Source organism: Sceloporus occidentalis, unplaced genomic scaffold (genome assembly GCF_023333645.1).
Source record: "Sceloporus occidentalis isolate IW3139 unplaced genomic scaffold, rSceOcc1.0.p SCAF_3, whole genome shotgun sequence".
NCBI lineage: Eukaryota > Metazoa > Chordata > Lepidosauria > Squamata > Phrynosomatidae > Sceloporus > Sceloporus occidentalis.
The window spans coordinates 6,201,728-6,222,249 of record NW_028316983.1 but is presented as its reverse complement, the minus strand read 5'-3'; the positions used below and the strand labels follow the sequence as shown (position 1 = coordinate 6,222,249).

At 42.7% G+C, this 20,522-nt stretch overlaps 1 protein-coding gene across 1 annotated transcript in view; it reads left to right on the top strand.

Moving 5' to 3' along the window:
* HELZ2 (helicase with zinc finger 2) overlaps positions 1 to 15,295 on the top strand; it is a 47,146-nt gene extending 31,851 nt beyond the window's left edge. The window contains exons 14-19 of the mRNA XM_089513524.1: positions 1,729 to 1,924; positions 3,574 to 3,708; positions 5,535 to 5,753; positions 8,309 to 8,465; positions 9,703 to 9,870; positions 10,828 to 15,295. Coding sequence (XP_089369650.1) covers positions 1,729 to 1,924; positions 3,574 to 3,708; positions 5,535 to 5,753; positions 8,309 to 8,465; positions 9,703 to 9,870; positions 10,828 to 10,949 — 997 coding nt within the window. The 3' untranslated portion in view covers positions 10,950 to 15,295. The remainder of the gene's footprint in view (positions 1 to 1,728; positions 1,925 to 3,573; positions 3,709 to 5,534; positions 5,754 to 8,308; positions 8,466 to 9,702; positions 9,871 to 10,827) is intronic.
* The last annotated feature ends 5,227 nt before the right edge of the window (positions 15,296 to 20,522 follow it).

The following is a 20,522-nucleotide window of genomic DNA, read 5'->3' as shown; positions in this document are numbered from 1 at the left end:
GGATCCCCCATGGATATGGGGTCATACTGTACTCATTGTACTTTGAAGATCAAGTTCAACACCTTGGATAGATCCTTTGCAGTTTAGACTGCAAAGAGTGGATTCCTCTAAAATGGGATCCACCAGCTGAAGTTTAAAATAAACTGAAATTTCCTGTAATATCTGCTCAAAGAGCACTGTGATTTGTGTGAGTGATGCTTTTAGAACAGGCCAGATTCTTAAGCCCTATCTTGATTTTGGTTTTTTCCCTAGTAATGGTGATTTAAACAAAGTTACCATTTCCTGAGTTTGAATGCATTCCATAAGCCTGAAACTAGATTATATAGGCCCAGTACATACTGCCCCGAAAGGGCAGGCTGGAAGCGTCCGGTTTTCCTGCAAAGGGACGTCACAGCAGCCAAACTGTGCGGTTTCCCTCCGCCCCAAAAAGAACCTGGAAAACCCGGGTTTTTCTTGGGAAGCCATGCTCACGTCATGAATGTGCCGTTGGTGCACATGTGCTGTAAGCGAGGCGCAGTGACATCTATACACTGTGCGTCGCTTATATCACAATGGCGGCCCCCATATGGACAGGAGGCTGCTATTACACCGCTGCCGTGACATTCTAGGGTTAGGAACTGTGGTTGGTGCACGGTCCCTAACCCTAGAATTGCTACCTGGATGCCGCTTCTTGGTGGTATATGTACTGGGCCATAGTTTCAAACTAGGACACCATCACTAAGGTGTGTTTTCAGAATTCCCCAGTGTTATTTGGATCTGTTGCTATGGCCCTGTGATAGCAGGAATATAATTAGGTACAATATGACCCTGTATCCACAGGAGTTACGTTCCAAGACCCCTCATTGATCCTGAAACCACGAATAATAGGGAAGCCTATTATGTTCAGTGAGACAAATAACTCCCAGCCCAAGCATTGACTCACACTGCAGGACCCAGATATGCCTAGAGAGAATAGCTCTCAACTGCATTTCTAGGTCCTCCATGATTCTGTAGTATGCTAGGGCTAGAAGCTGACCATAGAATCACATTGGAGGCCCTAGAAATGCTTAGAGAGAACATATTTTCAGACATGAGTAAGTGAAACAGTTTATACTGAATTCACAAACCTGGGGGTCATACTGTATTAGTTAACACTTTGGTTTTTAACTGTTAAGCTAACTATTTGTAAGCCACTCTGAGAACATCTCTGAGTAAAGGACAGGACAGCAAAGCTTTAAATACATTAATAAATTTAAATAATAATTAGTTGGCCCATCTCAACAGCTGCCTGGTTAAGCAGCAGGGAAAATGTGTGCTACTGTACTCAGTTGAAGAGTCATTAGGAATCAGTGGGGCCCAATGATTCATACATCAACTGCATTTCCAAGCTGTCATGATGGGATAGATGATTATGGAAGAGATCCATGCATTAGTTCTTGAAGGGTTTGGCTCTTACATCACTGTCCTGAATTCTGCAGCTGTGTGTGTTCCAGTCCTATGGAAGCATCATAAAGGGCAGTTTGGGTTATAGGGTGTAGGATCCAACTGTTTTTAAAACCACGTTTCCAGACTTCAGGCAAATGTACTCAAAAGCTTGTTGGGGGATGTTTGCATTCATGGGCCAGAGAAGATGCTAAATAAGATTTGCAGGGTGGAAGTGTGGTATCTCCAAAAGGTTTGCCCATCCACTGGAATAGTGTCTGGGGATCTTCTTATGAGAGTAAGAGTGACCCCCATGTGGCCTTTCAGGTACAAACGGTTGCTGGGCAAGGCCCGGAGGTATGAACTGGAGCGCCATGACGTCATCCTGTGCACATGTTCTGCTGCCAGCAGTGGCTCCTTGAAGGACAGCTTGAACGTCAGACAGGTGCTTGTTGATGAGTGTGCCATGTCCACCGAGCCAGAAACCCTCATCCCACTGGTGAACTACAAAACGATTGAGAAGGTGAGCAGGACTGGTGGGATTTTGGAGAGTAGTGATGACAAGTGGGACTCTGCAAGAGAAGGGTGCATGGTACTCAGCTTAGGGTTTCTCCCCTTTAGGAATTATTTTGGCCTGAAACGGAAGCTTTGTAGTTCATGGTGGGCAGTAGGTTCAATGCCACTGTGCATGACAGTGAATCTCTTCCAGAATGTACTGTAAACTTCAAAGAAATTATCCAAGATGTTGTTGCTGTTGTGTGCCTTCTAGTCCTTTATGACTTCTGGCAACACTAAGGTGAAAATATGGGGTTTTCTTGGCAAGATTTCTTAAGAGAAGATTAACCCTTGCCTTCCCTTGAGGCTGCGAGAGTGTGACCCAGTGGATTTCCATGGCTGAGTGGGGATTTGAACCGTGGTCTCCCGATGGCCTAGTCCATTGCTTAGACCACGATACTATGCTGGCTTTTAGCTATCCAGAATACCAAAACACATACCTAAAATAGGTTTAGCTCCTTAGAAGTTCACACTGAAACTAGAAGCAGACTTGCCTCACTGACTTGGAAGTCATCAGCCACTACATTTGCTGATTGGGGCCTGTGCAGGACATCTATCCCATCCACCCTGTCCTTTCCTGCTGTACCAGATAACATAAAAGAGCCACAGTTCAGTGTATCTGATGGCACTAATCACTTTGGCTAGGTCGTTATTAAGGGAAACTGCCTAAGCAAGGGACCCTAGGTATTTGACAGTTTGGGGGCTCATCAAGAAGGTATCTAAGGCTTTTCGGTGTGAACGTAATAGTGGCAGTGGCAACCACCCATTTGCCTGCTGCATGCATGTGCCACCACAACCAGAGGTGGCCAACCAATAGGTGCTTCATGCTGGTTGTATGCTCAGTGCCAGACACACAGCATCCTCAAAGCTAAGGCACCAGTGGTATGGCTAGGGGGGTGCAGTAGGTGTGGATTGCACCAGGTGACACCATCAGAAAGGGTGGCACCAAAATGTCTGTCTATAAAATTTTTGTGCAGTTATAACCAGTGAGGGAAGGGGTGGGAATAGCAGCTAAACATCTCTTGCGTTGATGCAGAGTGAGAGTGAATAACCACAACAGTGACCCACTTTAAACATAGAGAGTTGTCCAAATGAAGAGTGGGGCTTCATTTGGAGGGTGGCATACACAGCCTCCTTCCTGAGAAATATTACTAAGGATGCTATTCTCTGAGAAATATTACTAAGGATTCTGTATGCTCTGGTAGAGAACAAGGTCGATGGGAGTGACACCATCCCAAGCGATGCCATAGTGAGACACAATGAATTGGATGGTTTGGGAAATTGCCTGTCCTTTTTGGTGCCAGTGGCAGTTTAAAGCACTGCTTTAAATCTCTTTTCAATTTCCCCCATTACTAGTTTTTATTATTGGCTGCTCGTTTGGGGCATGATTAATGGGTTTTAGGTTGTTTTAATTTGGATTGGATTTTTAACTTTCGTGTGCTGTGAATTTTTAACGACGTTTGTTTTAACTAAGCTGCCTTGAGTCCCAAACAGGGAAGAGGGCAGGATATAAATAAATATAATACTGCTTTAAAAGATTTGATTAAAAGAATCAAGCCTTTTGGTTTAAAGCAGGAGGGAGGCTGAAACGTGAGTCTTGTTGGTTATTTCTTCCAGGTAGTCTTGCTGGGAGACCACCAGCAGTTGAGACCAGTTGTCCACAATGACTTCTGCAGGGCCCTGGGCATGGAGACATCACTCTTTGAGCGCTACAAGGGCAAGGCCTTGATGCTGGACATCCAGTATCGCATGGTAAGCACTTTGGAGACAGAACAGCTGGGTTATTGTGGGCATAAAATAGGGGTAAGGGGCCTGCCTTTGAGTTCCTTGGCAGGAATGTAATATGTAATAAATTATCTACTAGTTCAGCTGTCTCTGAGCTGTGTGTTGGTTTTATTTGGCCATTCTTTCATCGTTTAGTATGACATTTTTACTGCTTCTGTTTACTTAATAATTTACATTATTTCTGTCTGCTTTTGAATACATTTTCATGCAAAGGCTGGAAGTAAAAATATATAATGCCCTCTCTGCCTGATTTTCACTCAACATGGGATGGTTAGAGACTTACATACTTTGTCATGTGTAATTTTTCCATGTTTTTTTCTAATTCCTTAAAACCGTCTTATTTCTTGAAGTCTCTATCCCACAGAGCTTAGACATCTATTGTAAAACAACACATTTTCTTTGCTGCTGTGTTATTTTATGTTACTAGCATGCTCTTGTTGTTACTGTGCTAATTTTCACAAATTAAAATTGTTGCCTAAAATCCATGAAGGTTTTTTTTTATTATTCTGCAAAAGAGACATTCTTATCATCTTATCCTTGCAGAAACTAAAGTGTTATATTTAATGCATTACTTCTAAACTCTGATGACACTGTTAGTTATGTCCGTTCCTTTCATAAATGGAATTATATAATTTTATTTACTGGATTTAATCTGAACTTTTACAAATTGTTTTGTGTGTACAGGCTGAGTCCCCTTTATCTATTCCATTCTGTGATTCTATCCTGAGATCCAAAATACTCCAGAATCCAGAATTGTCTCCAGAATCGGCTGAGATAGTGACACCTTTGCTTTCTGACTTTCAGTATACACAAACTTTGTTTCATGCACAAAAGCTATTAAGAATATTATGTATAAAATTACCTTCAGTCTATGTGTATAAGGTGTACATGAAACATAAATGAATTTCATGTTTAGACTTAGAGCCCATGTCCAAGATATCTCATTATGTATATACAAATATTCTAAAATCTGAAAAAATTCAGAATCCAAAACACTTTTTTTTGGTCCCAAAAGCATTTTAGATAATGGAGACTCAACCTATATTTTGTCAAACTTTTGTAAAGCCACTCTCATTATTTTTAAAATGAAGAAAACAGAATATAACTTTTGCATAACACAGCATACAAGGGGAAGTGGCAAGTATTGTATGTCGGAGCAGCAGCAAAGCAGAAAGCTGATGAGTTAAAAGTTTGCAGTCCTGAGCACAAATCAAATTGAAAGAATGTGTTTCTGCCCAGATGTGTTAAGCATCTGGTAGATTTGACTGAAGTGTGCAGATACAGAGACCTAAAATTGGAAGGAGGATGACTTGAGTATATGCACACCTGCTGTAAACCCAGTGTCCCCTGTGATTCTGAGCAGACCATGGCAAAGTTTCCTTTATGGATTACACTTCCCAGAATTGCCCAGTCAGCATGGTCATGGGGGGATTTTGGGACCTGTAGTCCATTTTTAAAAAAATAAACTCCAGGTTCTGCTTCTAAGCCAATGTCACTATGGAAGGATTTGTTGAGATGTAAAGTCGAAGGCTTTCATGGCCGGCATCCATAGTTTTTTGTGGGTTTTCCGGGCTATGTGGCCATGTTCCAGAAAAGTTTCTTCTTGATGTTTCGCTAGCATCTGTGGCTGGCATCTTCAGAGAATGCTTTGTCTGGAAAAGCATTCTCTGAAGATGCCAGCCACAGATGCTGGCGAAACATCAGGAAGAAACTTTTCTGGAACATGGCCACATAGCCCGGAAAACCCACAAAAAACTATTTGTTGAGATGTCCCTCTTTTTTGGTCCCCTCAGCATCGAGACATTTGTGCATTCCCCTCGGAGGCTTTTTACTACAACAAACTGAAGACCTGCCCCCAACTCATCCGTCGCACCAGCACCCTCTTCCACAGAGGCCGGCCCTCCTGCGCCATCATCTTTGGGCACATAGAAGGAAAGGAGAACAGCCTCATGGTCACCACGGAGGAAGGAAACGAGAACTCCAAGGCCAACTTTCAAGAAGCAGAGCAAGTGGTGAGTCGGTGCCTCTTTCTCTCCTCATGCTTTCATGCCAGAGTTTCCCACTAGAGCAGGGGTTCTCAAACTTTGTTCCTGCAGCTGTTCTGGACTTCAACTCCCAGAAGCCCTAGGCAGCTTGTCCAACAGTCAGGAATTCTGGAAGCTGAAGTGAAAAACATCTGGAAGATCAAAGTTTGGGAATCACTGCCCTAGAGTCTAAGGTCCGCCTGATCACCCCTCTAGAAACATTCAAAAAGAGGCCAAAAACTTTCCTCTTCTGTCAAGCCTTCCCCTCTGGAAAATGAACTAGTGTACTTTGATCCCATCAACTTCCTGGCTCACCCTTTTGAATGATTGTTTTAGATTTGTATATTGTATTGTGTTATTGGTTTTATCTATTTTATGATGTGTTTGTAACTGGTTTTAAATTTTGTGTACACCACTTTGATCTTTTGGAAAAGCGGTATAAAAATAAAATTTATTATTATTATTATTATTATTATTAGCAGTAGTAGTAGTAGTAGTAAGATAGACACAGGGCAGCCTGAGGCCCCTAGGGCTCTCCAGTGGTAAAATAAATTCCCCCAAGTACCTTCTGGGTGCATTTTTACCCTGCTTTTGGCCCATTTAAGGCCAAGAGAGGCCTTTTGTTAAAAAAGCACTTGACTAGGAAGAGCCTTCCTGTTACACTTTCAGTTGTTAAAAAAGCTTCTCCTGGACCTAAAACGTGGCAGAAATGCCCACTAGAGTGCAAAAAAGTTGGTTGGGTTTTGCAGGGGTGCAGATCCCCAAGGTGTAATGCAGCCCCTTTGCCTCCGACAGTTGTTCACTCCTGTCATAGATGCGGGAAGCCCCTGCCTTTCGAATGCCTTACTTTTCAATGCCTTGCTGTTTTGACAGATCTAAATTATAGCTATGTACCACACTTTCGACCCCTGGCTTGCTCTTTTGACCACAGACTGCTGATTTGGCTCTCTCAGTTGTCTTGATGCCATCTAGTGTTCAGCCTTGCCTTTATAAGTTTTTTAAAAGGCTGGGCTTTGCTTTTTAACCAGTTCCACTTTTTGGTAGTTCTCTGGACCCTAACTTATCAGCCTTGCCTGTAAGCTTATAAAAGACTAGATTCTGCTTTTCAACCAGTTCCACTTCTTGGTAGTCCTCTGGCCCCTAACCCATCAGCCTTGCCTTTACTGGATTCCGTGTGTGTGTGTGTGTGTGTGTACATTTTTATTGAATTAAATAAAGTGGATTCTACTTTTCAACCAGTTTCACTTTTTTTGATAGCCGTTTGATCTCTAACTCATCATCCTTGCCTTTGCAAGCTTAAAATAAACTGGGTTCAGCTTTTTAACCAGTTTGATTGTTTGGTATCCTTTGGTTCCAACTCATCAGATAAAAGGGAGCTTCCTGTATTGCAGGAAAACTTGGGTATTCCCTGTTGATCTTCCATCCATGTACTACTTAGGGCTAACCCTTCCAAATTCAGATGAGATCAGGGTGTTCAGTGTGCTATGGTGGTCCTTTGAGGAACTGTGTGTATTCTGCCAATGGTTTTATTTGCGTTGGGCAACAAATCTAGACCAGATATGTCATACTTTTGATAACAGACATTGTGTGTGGAGGAAACAGCTTCAGAGTGTGGTGAATCTCTGTGTGCTTGGCTTACAGAGATACATTGCATTTAGGTGTGCACCCTTCCTGCCCCCTGGTGTGAGATCCCTCTCAGTGGGTTGTGGGTTTCCTAATATGAAGATAGAACTAGGGTGATAGATTTTACCCTAATGCATCAGTGTCTCCATGTGCAGCACTTCAGCCTATTGGATGATCAATAACTTCAGGTTGAGTATCCCTCATTACGTAAGTGCCGCGTGGTGCATGCAGACGCCGCGTGGCACTTATGTAACAATGGTGGCTCCCATGTAAACAGGGCGCTGCCGTTGTTACGCCCTCATCAGGTGTGAGGGTTGCAGGGCATGTGGGCACTCCGCCCACCAGGCAACCCTCGCACATGATGAGGGCGCCGCAAAGGCCCGTCTGTTCCGGGCCATTGTCTATGCTGACTTGAGGCTGCTTGGGGTTGCAGTTTGACAGCATCTGAGGACTACACAATTTTCATCCCTGTATCATACAAAGCATACCTTCATAATTAGGATCAGTAGCTGAACATAAAGTATCCAGTTCTTTACCTTGGAAGGCTAAATTAGCAACACCCTCTTGGCTGGCCTTGCACTGTGTGCGGAAAACTTTTCTTGTTTTATACAGCGATTCATCTACTGTAGCCTCCTCCTAGTAGTACAGTGTTGTGACTTTGTCATTGCTTTACATTTTAGTATTGGTTTGAATTGTTGTTACCTGCCCTGAGTGATTTGACATTTAAGCCAAAAAGGAACAGGAGAAATAAATTTGGTATGAAGGAAGGAAGGAATCCTGTTCACTGTCCCTGATGAATCCAGCCATTAGAGAATCAAGCAGATTGTTACCTGCATAGCCCATCTTTGACTCTGTGTCTTGTTCCTGCTGTGTATGTGATGAAATATATAAAAAGATGTTGTCCTTGCTAACTTTTTCAGGTGAGGATAGCGAAGCAGCTGACATTGGACAGGACCACTAAGCCTGAGGAGATTGCCATCCTGACCCCTTACAATGCCCAGGTAGTCGAGATCAAGAAGCGTCTCTCCCTGGTGGGGCTGCAAACGGTAACAGTTTGCACCATCATGAAAAGTCAAGGTGAGTTGTAAACTTTGTAAGGCTAGGCTCTGCATTTTTGTTAAGCAGTGAGACTTGACCATTGTTGACCTGTGAGGTTGCTATTGCACACCTTGCAGCGAAAAAGATATCTATGCTAAATTCTTCTCCAAGGATCCCTCTGTAATCTCTTGCAGCTAATCTTCTGCCTCTACTCAACTGCAAAAGAAGCAGTACAACTGCAACAGAATTAAGTTTAGTCAAAGGCTTCCATAGTTTTTTGTGGGTTTTTCAGGCTATGTGGCCATGTTCCAGAAAAGGTTCTTCCTGACATTTTGCCAGCATCTGTGGCTGGCATCTTCAGAGGCATCTTCCCTGAAGATGCCAGCCACAGATACTGGCGAAATGTCGGGAAGAAACTTTTCTGGAACATGGCCACATAGCTCGAAAAATCCACAAAAAACTATAATTAAGTTTAATTGCAAAAGGGATGGGTGGGAATTTGGCTTGTGACCTCCCTTTTTATTTTTGCAAGGAGCTGCTTTTGGTTAGAATGACTGTACCATATTTGGGTTATTTGTTATCTTAAGCTGCAAGGGGAGTGGACAGAGAAAGGGGTTTGCTGGATGCTTTTAAGACTTTCCAACTTCCCCTGGTTGTTTGAACGCCTGTTTAGAAGGAGCATTAGTTATCCTAATAAATCACAGTGGAGCAGATTTCCATGTAATCAATGTGTTTAGTTTGTAACAGAGCATGAAAGCGGTTTCTGGGAATCTCTTAATGCTGAATTAGGTCAGCTGGAAATGTTGAGAACATGTTGAGCATTGGTTGTTGAGGACAGCAGCTCATAAAGAAGTGGTTTGAAATTCTTCTTTTCGGATATGTATTTAAAAGAGTGGGAATGGCATCATCAGGCTGAAGGCTGCCAAACGCAGTAGGTGCCTTGTAATGTTGGGATGGAGCATAGAATCATAGAATCGTAGAGTTGGAAGAGACCACAAGGGCAATCCAGTCCAACCCCCTGCCATGCAGGAAATCACAATCAAAGCATCCCTGACAGATGGCCATCCAGCCTCTGTTTGAAGACCTCTAAGGAAGGAGACTCCACTACACTCCAAGGGAGTGTGTTCCACTGTCGAACAGCCATTACTGTCAGGAAGTTCCTCCTAATGTTGAGCTGGAATCTCTTATAACGTGTCAGAGAGTAAAGGCTCATTTGCCCTGGCAAGTGCCCAGTTGACTTTGATGCATTAACTCTGTTGCAATTTCTGGCCTCCAGGCAGTGAATGGAAGTATGTGATTGTGTCCACCGTCCGCTCATGTGCCCAGTCAGAAATTGACAAAAAGCCCACCAAAAGCTGGCTGAAAAAATACTTGGGGTTTGTGTCTGACCGAAACCAGATCAATGTCGCCATCACTCGGGCACAGGAGGGGCTCTGTATCATTGGTAAGTGACTGTGGTGTGCATGCTGAATAAACAGGCAGGTGGTTGGAAGTGTGCAACTGAAGAGCAAAGCTCAGAGAAAATCCCCCCCCCCTTTTGAGACTGCAGCTCTCAGAATTTTCCAACCAGCAGAGCAAGTTGGACCACTCTGGGAACCATAGTTCATAAAAAGGAATCATAGAATCATAGAGTTGGAAGAGACCACAAGGGCCATCCAATCTAGCCCCCTACCATGCAGGAATTCCCAATCAAAGCATCCCTAACAGATGGCCATCCAGCCTCTGTTTAAAGACTTCAAAGGAGGGAGACTCCATCACACTCTGAGGGAGTGTGTTCCACTGTCGAACAGCCCTTCTATTATGATCTGCAACATGTTCTAACAGACAGTGTGGTGTATTGGTTTGAGTATTGGAAGAGTATTCCAGGAGACCAAGTTTCAAATCCCTGTTTGGCCATGAAACTTTGGTGACTTTGGGCAAGACCCGCTCCCATTGCTTCAGAGGAAGGCAATGGCAAACCCTCTCTGAACAAATCTTGCCAAGAAAACCCCATGACAGGGTCGCCTATGGGATCCTATAAATTGGAAATGACTTGAAGGCACACAACAACACAAACCAAGCTCCGTTGTAGAGTTGCTCACTCAGTGTGCTCGATCAGCAGTTAGTTGCTCTGGTACAAATAAGTTTGGGCATGCTGCAGATTGTAAGAGAGTCCCTTGCTACAGCTGGTATTTGTGGTTGGTGCCTCTAGATTTGACCCAACTGCTGGCTGGCATTTCCTCTTTGTCCCACCCTGCCTTGTGCCTGGTTGCCTGGCCCAAGCAGAACCACTGGGATTATCATCAAGGGCAGATGTGGGGTGAGAGTACACAGAAAAGAAAAAGCAAAACAAAATAGATAGTGAGCAGTCTTGATGCCGTTCTTCATTGTTTTTACTACCCTATTTCTCTTCTGCTCGTAGGAAACCGTTACCTCCTGGAGAGCAATTCTTTATGGCGAAGACTTGTAGAACATTACAGGAAGCAAGGATGCTACACCACAGCGGCTGCTATTCAGATTCGGCAGAAGTCTGCTGCCCGCTAATATGAACTGGTGCCCACTGATTGCAAAATGTACCTGTTCTTATCAATGACCTAAATCAGTATTCCCAACATTTTTCTACCCTACTGCAAACAGGACTTAGCACTGTGTGCCAAAACCTCCATATTCAAATGCTGCTAGGAAGAGAACCCACGAACCATTAACTGTTTGGTCTCTGAACTGTTGAAAGGGCACAAAGGATCTCCCAAACTTAATTTGGTGATTGTCCTAGCCCTCTAGATCAATTCTTAAGTTATTGGATGCAGGGGACCAGCCATTATTTTCCCCCAATGTCCCAGAGACTAGTGCCATATTTGTTCCCATTGGCTTCAGTTCTTTTTTTCTTTCCTGGAAGCTCTTGGTCAACCACCAGCCAATGGCTCAGGAATTGGCACTGGTCCATTGACCACCACTTTGAGTAGCACTGCTCTGGACCAGTGCATGGGCAAGCATCACATGTGACAAGAGAAGCATGAATTTGCAAGAGCCCAGAAGAGCAACACACATCCAACGCCAGTCTGACTCTCCATAATGCTTCCTTCTTCCTTGACTCTAAAAGCAAAAGCACCCCAAAGGCCCAGAGATTAGGAGTGTAGGAGCAATGCTATCTCCAGACCTTTGGGTTTTTCAGGGGCAAGTTTACAGTGATGTTTGTTCACCGCCATGTTGTAGATCATAACCCCCCAATGAATGTATGTAGCAGTGGCATCACTAGGGCAGTGACTCATGGTGTCACTCTCCATGGACCTTGCCTTGTGTCATAGCATACAGAATCCTTAGTAATATTTTTCACAGGTTGACTATGCATGGCATCATCCAAATGAAGCACCACCTGCCACAAGGACAACACACTTACTCTCTCTCTTTCTGTGTTCGGGGTTAATTCCCCCTCTGTTCACCCTCCGCAAAGAGACTTTGCTGCTCTTCCCGCTTCTCCCCTTACTGGTTGTAACTGCACAAAAATTTTATAGACAGACATTTCAGTGTCAGCCACTTTGACAGTGTCACCCAGTGTAATCTGCACCTCCTTCACCTTTGAAGTGACACCACTGTTCTATAGTTCCTTTTCTGGATGAGTTCTTTTTAATGCCATCTTTCATTATGGAGGCCAAAAGGGTAGGCTGTTCTCTGGAATCCCCAACTGACTGCTTTGGGAAATGCATCTTTGTTTTGCTTTTGGTGACCAAGTGAATGATGTACAAATCCAAAGGAAGGACCTCAGAAGGTGTTTGCAAAGAAAAGAACCAAAGAAAATGTGCCACCACTAAGTGGAATTTCAGGGATCTTCTACCTTCACTTGGAGACGGGTGGTCTGCTTTTGTTCCTTTTGGATAACAAACAGAAACGTTTTCAGGCATGGCCCTGAAAACCTGTAAATAGATCTATTTGAGACCAAACATGAATTTTTATAATGAGAGCACCAGTTGGCAATTATCCCTGGCAGCCCAGAGAACTCTTTTACATGAATATATGTGTGTGTGTATATATATTTTAACAGCTTCCATTTTTTAAAAAAAGATTACTTGAAAGCATTTCCTCTTACTAAGAATTTTTTACAACCTTTTTTTAAAAAAATGCTGACAAGAGAATCACAAATCTGCCAAAAGCTTTGCTGTTCCTTGTTCCACATTTTTCGGTTTTACCAGCAACTCTAAATATACACATGGTGCACCTTGTAAGAAACTTGACCTAGTATGTGGAGAAGTAGCAGCTGTGTGCCAGGAAAAGCAATGCCATTTTGCAAGATGGCTTTTGCTTTGTGAAAGTTAGCCTCTAGGACAATTGTTATGTCATTACACCTACATTACAGCTTACCTGGACATGGGCTTACACACTGTGCCACTGTGGCAGACTCCAGGTCTGTCAGAGCCCAGCTGGCTGGGGATGATGGGTGTTGTAGTCCCAATGCATCTGGAGGGCTCCAGGGTGCAAAAAGCTGGGCAACAGTCTTTCACACTTTTGTGTAGCTAGTACAGTTCCTCCACAGGTTGAGTGCTGTGGAGTCTGAGAGGAAAGAGGACTTCCATTTTAAAAATGATTCTAGTTCTCAGTATCGCAAGTACCTGCCTTAAAACGAAAACCTTAATGAAACTTGATGCATAGGGATGTAGAGTTAGCATCCTTTGAAGACTCGATCTGTATGGGATTCGGCTACTATTGTGTAGCAGTAGTAGCTGAATCAACTGTTCCAGTGGATGGTCATCTCTGTGGTGTCCGTTTCGAACTGTGCAAAGCCAACACAAGATGATGCTGCTGGACTTCTTCCTCATCGCCAGATTGTGGGAATATGTGCATCAAGATGTTCTACACAGATGTTCTGTCCTGTTTTGTCTTAAAATTGTAGCACATCTGATTTATTGTAATAGATGGAATTGCTTTTTTCTAATGGGCATGGGAGTGAAGTGTCTTAGAACTGTACAACCTGGTGTATGTACAATTTGAATGTATTGTTCCATGAAGAAACCTTTGGTTTTTATTTTAGCTCTGGGTCAGCAGGGGAGACCTTCTCCTGTAATGAAAACCTATTGTCAGGGATCTCGATAGCAATGGAAGGGGAAGGAAGTAGTTCTTTTCCTGTGGTTCACCTCAGTAATCTTACATTGGAAAGTTTTATATTTTTAAAATTGCAAACAAAGCTGCTTTCTCTCCACACCCCTGATGCTGCATGGATAATTTCAGTCTGGAACAGAGAAACAGTTTAGGACAGAAGAGCTTGTCTTGCATTCCTACTGGCTGATGCTGGTGCATAAAGGAAGAGCATGTCATTGTGGAGACACAATAGCACCCCTGTGCTGACTTGCTGTTTCCTTATGCAACAGAATCTACAGATTCTTAAGACTGCCTTGAAAATTAGATTTTTCTTCACCTAGCTGCCTCCACATGCTTCCACTATATTTGCAAAAAGCCTTTTGGGAGTACAGCTCCCATAATCCCCAAAGTAAAACAGCCACTGAGTTGTTCTTGTCCAAAAACCTAATTTTTCTCATGCCTTACTCTAACCCAAGAATACAGGAAAATATGCTGTTTGAATAAGCATACTTTCTATGAAAAATAGCCATTTATCCAGATACAATCAACTTCTTCTTTTTCTTCTAGAGGAAAATGTGCAATTCAGATCATTAAAAACTTTGTATTATCTGTAGACAAGATATTTCTTTTTTATAATGTTTCTTAAAATGGGATTTTAGTGCAATAATGTCTAATTATGAATGGGGGCCACATTCGTCCAGCAGGAGTTTCTCTACAGATGCCACACTGCAAGATTGTCATTTTGTGAGAGTCTCCTGTGGGACTGTGCCGGGTTGAATATTGATTTGTGAAATGGACCAAAATGTTAGAGCTCTGATCAGCTTTTTAATACAATATGTGTCTTTAAAAGCAGTCTTGAATTAATGAGTATTTTTAATGATATTTGTTTAATGTATTTGACTATAGTGGGATTTTTTAAAAACCAGATTTATATGTATGTTGTCTTGGGGACCATTTTCATAGGGAGGTACAGAAGCAAATAAAAATGGAATCTCTGGACATTTAGTTAATCTCAACTAGAGCAGACCTGTTGAATCAATAAATTTTTCAGAAATGTTGACTGTTCATTCAGTAATCATCTCTACAGTGGGACAATACATTGACTTCACATCATTATGAATTATGGAGATTTAGTATATCCAGTTGTTTTTTTGCCATTTGGAACTGCTTAAAAATATTTACCATATTCATATGAACCATTCTTCTTAATTAAATACTGTGAAGCTGTTTGTATTATATAAAATTAAAATTGTTTCTGAAGTCTGATTATGCTGGGGGGGGGGGAGGGATGGTCTTAAGCATGCAGCAGAATGAGGCCTGCATTGCCTTGTCCAATTTGATTCTTACTGTATAGAATTTAGTGACCCACCTGTTTGTAGGTGCTTCTGAGGAACAATTAAGCGCTATGAAGCACTTGCAAAACAATGCTGCTCTTGCAAAAAGGGTGGGTCAGCCCTCCGTATCCATGGATTCAACGAGCCACAGTTTGAAAATATTAAATATAAATTCAAAAAAAGCAAACCTTAATTTTACCATTTTATATAAGGGGCACCATTTTACTATACTATACTGTACTAATTAGGCTTATCCACCTGATTTACTATGACTGAACCCTGAAAATACTTACCTCCTGTGGATGATATGCACATAGATTGTAACAACATTTTTATATTTGTTTTTATAATTGATTAATTGATATATTGTAGGAACCTGTGAGTTTATAAAAATGTAATTATTCTAATGCTGATTTTATCTGTTGTGCTCCCGCCTCAATCCATGGGAAGAGGCGGGAAATATAAATAAAGATTTTATTATTATTATATTATATTTAATGGGACTTGAACATCCATGTTCAAATTTAGGATATACATCAGCTTATGCCACCTACAGTCACAATGCATTATTTTCTATAGTGGTGGAAGTGAATTTAACTCACAGGAGGCTAAGGAATCTCTTGGCAGACGCAATCATTTCTACTACGTCAAGCTGTGCCATCACTATCTTTTCTCTTCCAAAGCTAAACCTGCAAACTGAAAGCCCTATGGAAAGTACAGGTGCAAATTCCAAAGTCCAAAATGCAAATAAGTACTTGCAGCTAAGAGGTCTTTCTGGGTAGACACATGTTACATTAAATGTCAAAAACCTGGTGAACAATACATTTGTAAAATGTTAGCTCTGGAATGAAATGTTCTATGTTGTTTTCAATATTTACACTTTTATTGGAAGAGGAGGAGTAGGCAGTCCCCTGCCACGGTGAGGGCAGCGAGGTGGACTTTGGGCAGCCGGCAGGGGGGCAAAATCACAGTGGCAATGGGACTTGAGCATCTGTGGCTTTGGGTATCCACAGCAGATACCAAGGGTCAACTGTACCTGTAGATGGCCATTTACTGGAGGAAGTTTGCTTTAAGTTCTTTCAGTAAATATTAAACGTTCCCTGCAGTTCCTATAGACAAATCTTGAGAATTACCATTACATGTCAATATACCATAAGACTACTGTACTACAAATTAGCTTAACATACACAGGCACATTGATACACTGGCGTTTAGATGTGGTTTGAAACCACCTATTAGGCAGTGCATTAAATTGAAGTTGAGCAATATTTTACTAAGTGTTGTTCCTTGAGGCTAACCTCCTTCAACGTACGTATTCACTGTTACAGTTCTTGGCTTTCTGGTCCACTCAGTAGCCTCCAAAACATAATCTCATAACGATGTCACACATCTGTCAAGTGACAATGTATTAGCACACTTTGTAACACTTCCCTCTTAAGAATCTCAAAAAATCCAGGGATGATAGAGCAGAGACTACCTAGCAGAAATGACTCTGGTCACCGAAAGCTAATGTGGTGTAGTAGTTTGAGTGTTGGGACTGTGACAGGGGTTCAATTCCCCGCTTGGCCCTGAAACTCAGTGGGTGACCTTGGGCAGATCACATACTCTCAGCTTCATGGGAAGGCAATGGCAAACCTCTCAACAAATCTTACCAAGAAAACCAGAATAGTGCCACTCTGTTCTGCTTTGGTAATGAATACTCACCTGGACTACTATGTCCAGTTCTGGGAACCACAATTCAAAAAGGATGTTGAGAAGCTGGAGCATGTCCAAAGGAGGGTGACCAAAATGGTGATGGCTCTGGAAACTATGAAGCCCTATGAGAAGGACTTAGGGAGCTGGGTATGTTTAGCCTGGAGAAGAAATGGTTAGTGATATGATAGCCCGGTTTAAATATTTGAAGGGGTGTCACAGTGAAGATGAAGCAAGTTTGTTTTCTGCTGCTCCAGATACTAGGACCCAGAACAATGGATGAAAGGTACAGGAAAAGATCCCACCTCAACATTAGGAGAAACGTCCTGACAGCAAGAGCTGTTTGACAGTGTTGTTGTTGTTGTTATTATTATTATTATTAACCTTTATTTATAAAGCGCTGTAAATTTACACAGCACTGTACATACAATCTTTTTAATTAGACGGTTCCCTGCCCTCAGGCTTACAATCTATATTTCCTTAGAGTGTGGTGGAGTCTCCTCCTTTGGAGGTCTTTAAACAGGCTGGATCACCATCTGTCAGGGATGCTTTGATTGTGAGTTCCTGCATGGCAGGGACTTGGGCTGGATGGCCCTTGTGGTCTCTTCCAACTCTGTGATTCTATGTAGATAGTGCAAGGGATGGCATAGCTGTTGCCTTTTGATGGGCTGTCAAATCCTTGTTACTGTGTACTTTTAAGTCATTTCTGATTTATGGCGACCCTAAGGGGAACCTATCATGGGAGTTTCTTGGCAAGTTTCTTCCAAGAGGCTTTGCCATTGCCATCCTCTGAGGCTCAGAGAGTGTGACTTGCCCAAGGTCACCCAGTGGGTTGCCATGGGTGAGCAGGGATTTAAACTGTCTCCAGAATTGTAGTCTCATGCTCAAACCACTATACCATGCTGGCCTTCAGTAAAATCCTATCCTTTTAATCACCTTGTCAAACAGCACTTCCCCAGGGATGTTAGTGCCCCAGTGGTCAGGAAAGCAAAGATGAAATGCTATCAAAATCTTTCACAGCCAGCTCATATCTCTACTTTTGATGTTGTGGATAAGAAGAAATATTTGCCAGTTTGGCTCTCTGAAAAAAAAAGCAATAAACTGAGCGCTATGGAAGAGAGACTGTGAGTAAATCAACCCCAATCTTAACTGATTTGTGGAACACACTCCCTCGGAGAGTGATGGAGTCTCTTTCTTTGGAGGTCTTCAAACAGAGGCTAGATGGCCATCTGTTGGGGATGCTTTGATTGTGATTTCCTGCATGGCAGGGAGTTGGACTGGATGGCACTTGCAGTCTCTTCCAACTCTATGATTCTATAAAGCCAATGATAGGTTCACTTTAGGGTCACCATCATTTGGAAACACATTGAAGGCACACAACAATAGCACCAAGAGCCCAGTAAGATTAATCTTCATTGGAAAATAATGCATTACACAGTTGGCCCTCAGTATCCGTGGACTTGCCATCTGCAGATTCCAGCATCTGTAGATGGCAAGCCCAAATTTGGGGGGGGGGGGGGGGGACGCAGAGGAGGAGGAAGCAGTGGTGGCGGGGGAATCATAGAATTGGAAGAGACAACAAAGGCCATCCAGTCCAACCCCCTCCCATGCAGAAACTCTCAGTCAAAGCATCCCCAACAGATGGCCATCCAGCCTCTGCTTAAAGACCTCCAAGGAGGGAGACTCCACTACATTCCGAAGGAGTTTGTTGCACTGTTGAATAGCCCTTACTGTCAGGAAGTTCCTTCTAATATTGAGGTGGAATCTCTTTTCCTGCAGCTTGTATCCATTGTTCCAGGTCCTAGTCTCTGGAACACCAGAAAACAAACTTGCAAAATCCATGGACTTGAGCATCCATGGATTTTGGATGTTCAAATATTTAAACAGGGCTATCATATCACCTCTTAAACTTTTCTTCTCCAGACTAAACATCCCCAGCTCCCTAAGTCGTTCCTCATAGGACATGGTTTCCAGACCTTTCACCATTTTAGTTGCCTTCCCTTGGACATGCTCATTTCTCAATGTCCTTTTTGAATTGTGGTGCCCAGAACTGGACACGATATTCCAGGTGGGGCCTGACCAAACTAGAATAGAGTGGCACTATTACTTCCCTTGATCTAGACACTATCCTTTATTGATGCAGCCTAATATTGCATTAGCCTTTTTTGCTGCCACATCACACTGTTCACTCATGTTCAACTTGTGGTCTACTTGGACTCCTAGATCCCTTTCACACGTAGTTTTGTTCAGCCAGGTGTCCCCATCCTATATCTGTGCATTTCGTTTTTCCGCCCTAAGTACGGTACCTTATATTTCTCTCTGTTGAATTTCATTTTGTTAGCTTTGGCCTAGCTTTCTAGTTTATTCAGGTCATTTTCAATTTTGATCCTGTCCTCTGGAGTATTAGCTATTCCTCCTAATTTGGTGTCATCTGCACATTTGATAAGTATGCCCCCAATTCTGTCATCCAAGTCACTGATAAAGATGTTGAATAGCACTGGGCCCAGGACAGAGCCCTGTGGGACCCCACTGGTCACTTCTCCCCAGGATGAAAAGTAGCCATTGTTGAGCACCCTTTGGGTTCAGCCAGTCAATCAATTACAAATCCATGGAATAGTTACCTCAAGCATAGGCGGAATTCACCTTACGTGGGGGGTGGGCGGGTGGAATGGATCCTCCACATAAGGCGAGGTTCCACTGTACTAGCTTGTTTGCAAAAATGTCATGGGGAACTTTGTCAAAGGTCTTACTGAAATCAAGATATACTATATCCACAGCATTCCCTTCATCAGAGATAAGGTTTTTCTGGCATGATTTGATTCTCTGAAACTCATGTTGACTCTTTGTGATTATGGCATTGCTTTCTAGATGTTCACAGACTCTCTGTTTAATGATCTGCTCCAGAATCTTTCCTGGTATTGATGTCAGACTAACCGGACGATAATTGTTTGGATCCTCTTTCTTCCCCTTTTTGAAGATGGGAACGTTTGCCCTCCTCCAGTCTGCTGGGACTTCTCCTGTTTTCCAGGAGTTCTCAAAGATTATTGCCAACGGCTCTGATATTACATTTGCCAGTTCTTTTAATACCCTTGGGTGTAGTTCATCTGGTCCTGGAGACTCATATTCATTTAGATTAGCAAGGTATTCCTGTACTAGATTTTTAATTATTCTGTGCTGAATTTCTCCAATTCTGTCAGAGGCTGCCGCAGCGAGGGGGGGGGGAGGAAGGTTGAAGATGATGAGGGAGGAGAAAGAATAGGAGGAAGGGGCATTGGCGTCGGGGGAGGAAGAAGAGGAGTAGGCAGCCCTCTGCCATGGTGAGGGCAGCCAGGTGGACTTTGGGCGGCTGGGGGGGGGAATCACATTGTCCCCAATGGTGGCATGACCATGCCACCATTGAGGGCAATGGGACTTGAGCATCCATGGATTTTGGTATCCACAGCAGATACCAAGGGTCAACTGTACCTGTGGGTGGCATATACTGATGCATATCACCAATTCACATATTTAATTAGAATGATAAGACCTTGTTTTCTACATGATAAGATACCCATTAAATGTATTAAATTTATTGGTGTTCTGTCTGTATTTCGCTTCTTATGGAGATACCAGGACAGAATGAACACTCCTTTCCACTCTGACATTGATAATGGACCCAACATATTAAATATTGGTCAACTGGGAATTTGGTGTCTGCCATTTATATTCTATCTGAGAGAAGAGATATTTACGTTCTCTACCTTATGCCCATTAGTTTAGTACTTTCTAAAACTCTTGTTGTCAATTTAATGTCCAGTTTTAAACTTAACCCAATTGCCCACCATGTGCTTTTGATAATGAAATCTTTAATTGAAGTTTTGCCCTCAGTGAGAATGGGCCTTCCAACAATTTCTCACAGGAAGAAATGCCAACAGGTCAAACAGGACTTCAGCTTTGCTTGGCCTACTGACTGCAGTGTTTCTTTTGGCACCTTTCTGTCCAATTTCCACAATAAGACAAGAAAAAGCTCATGCGGTGATGC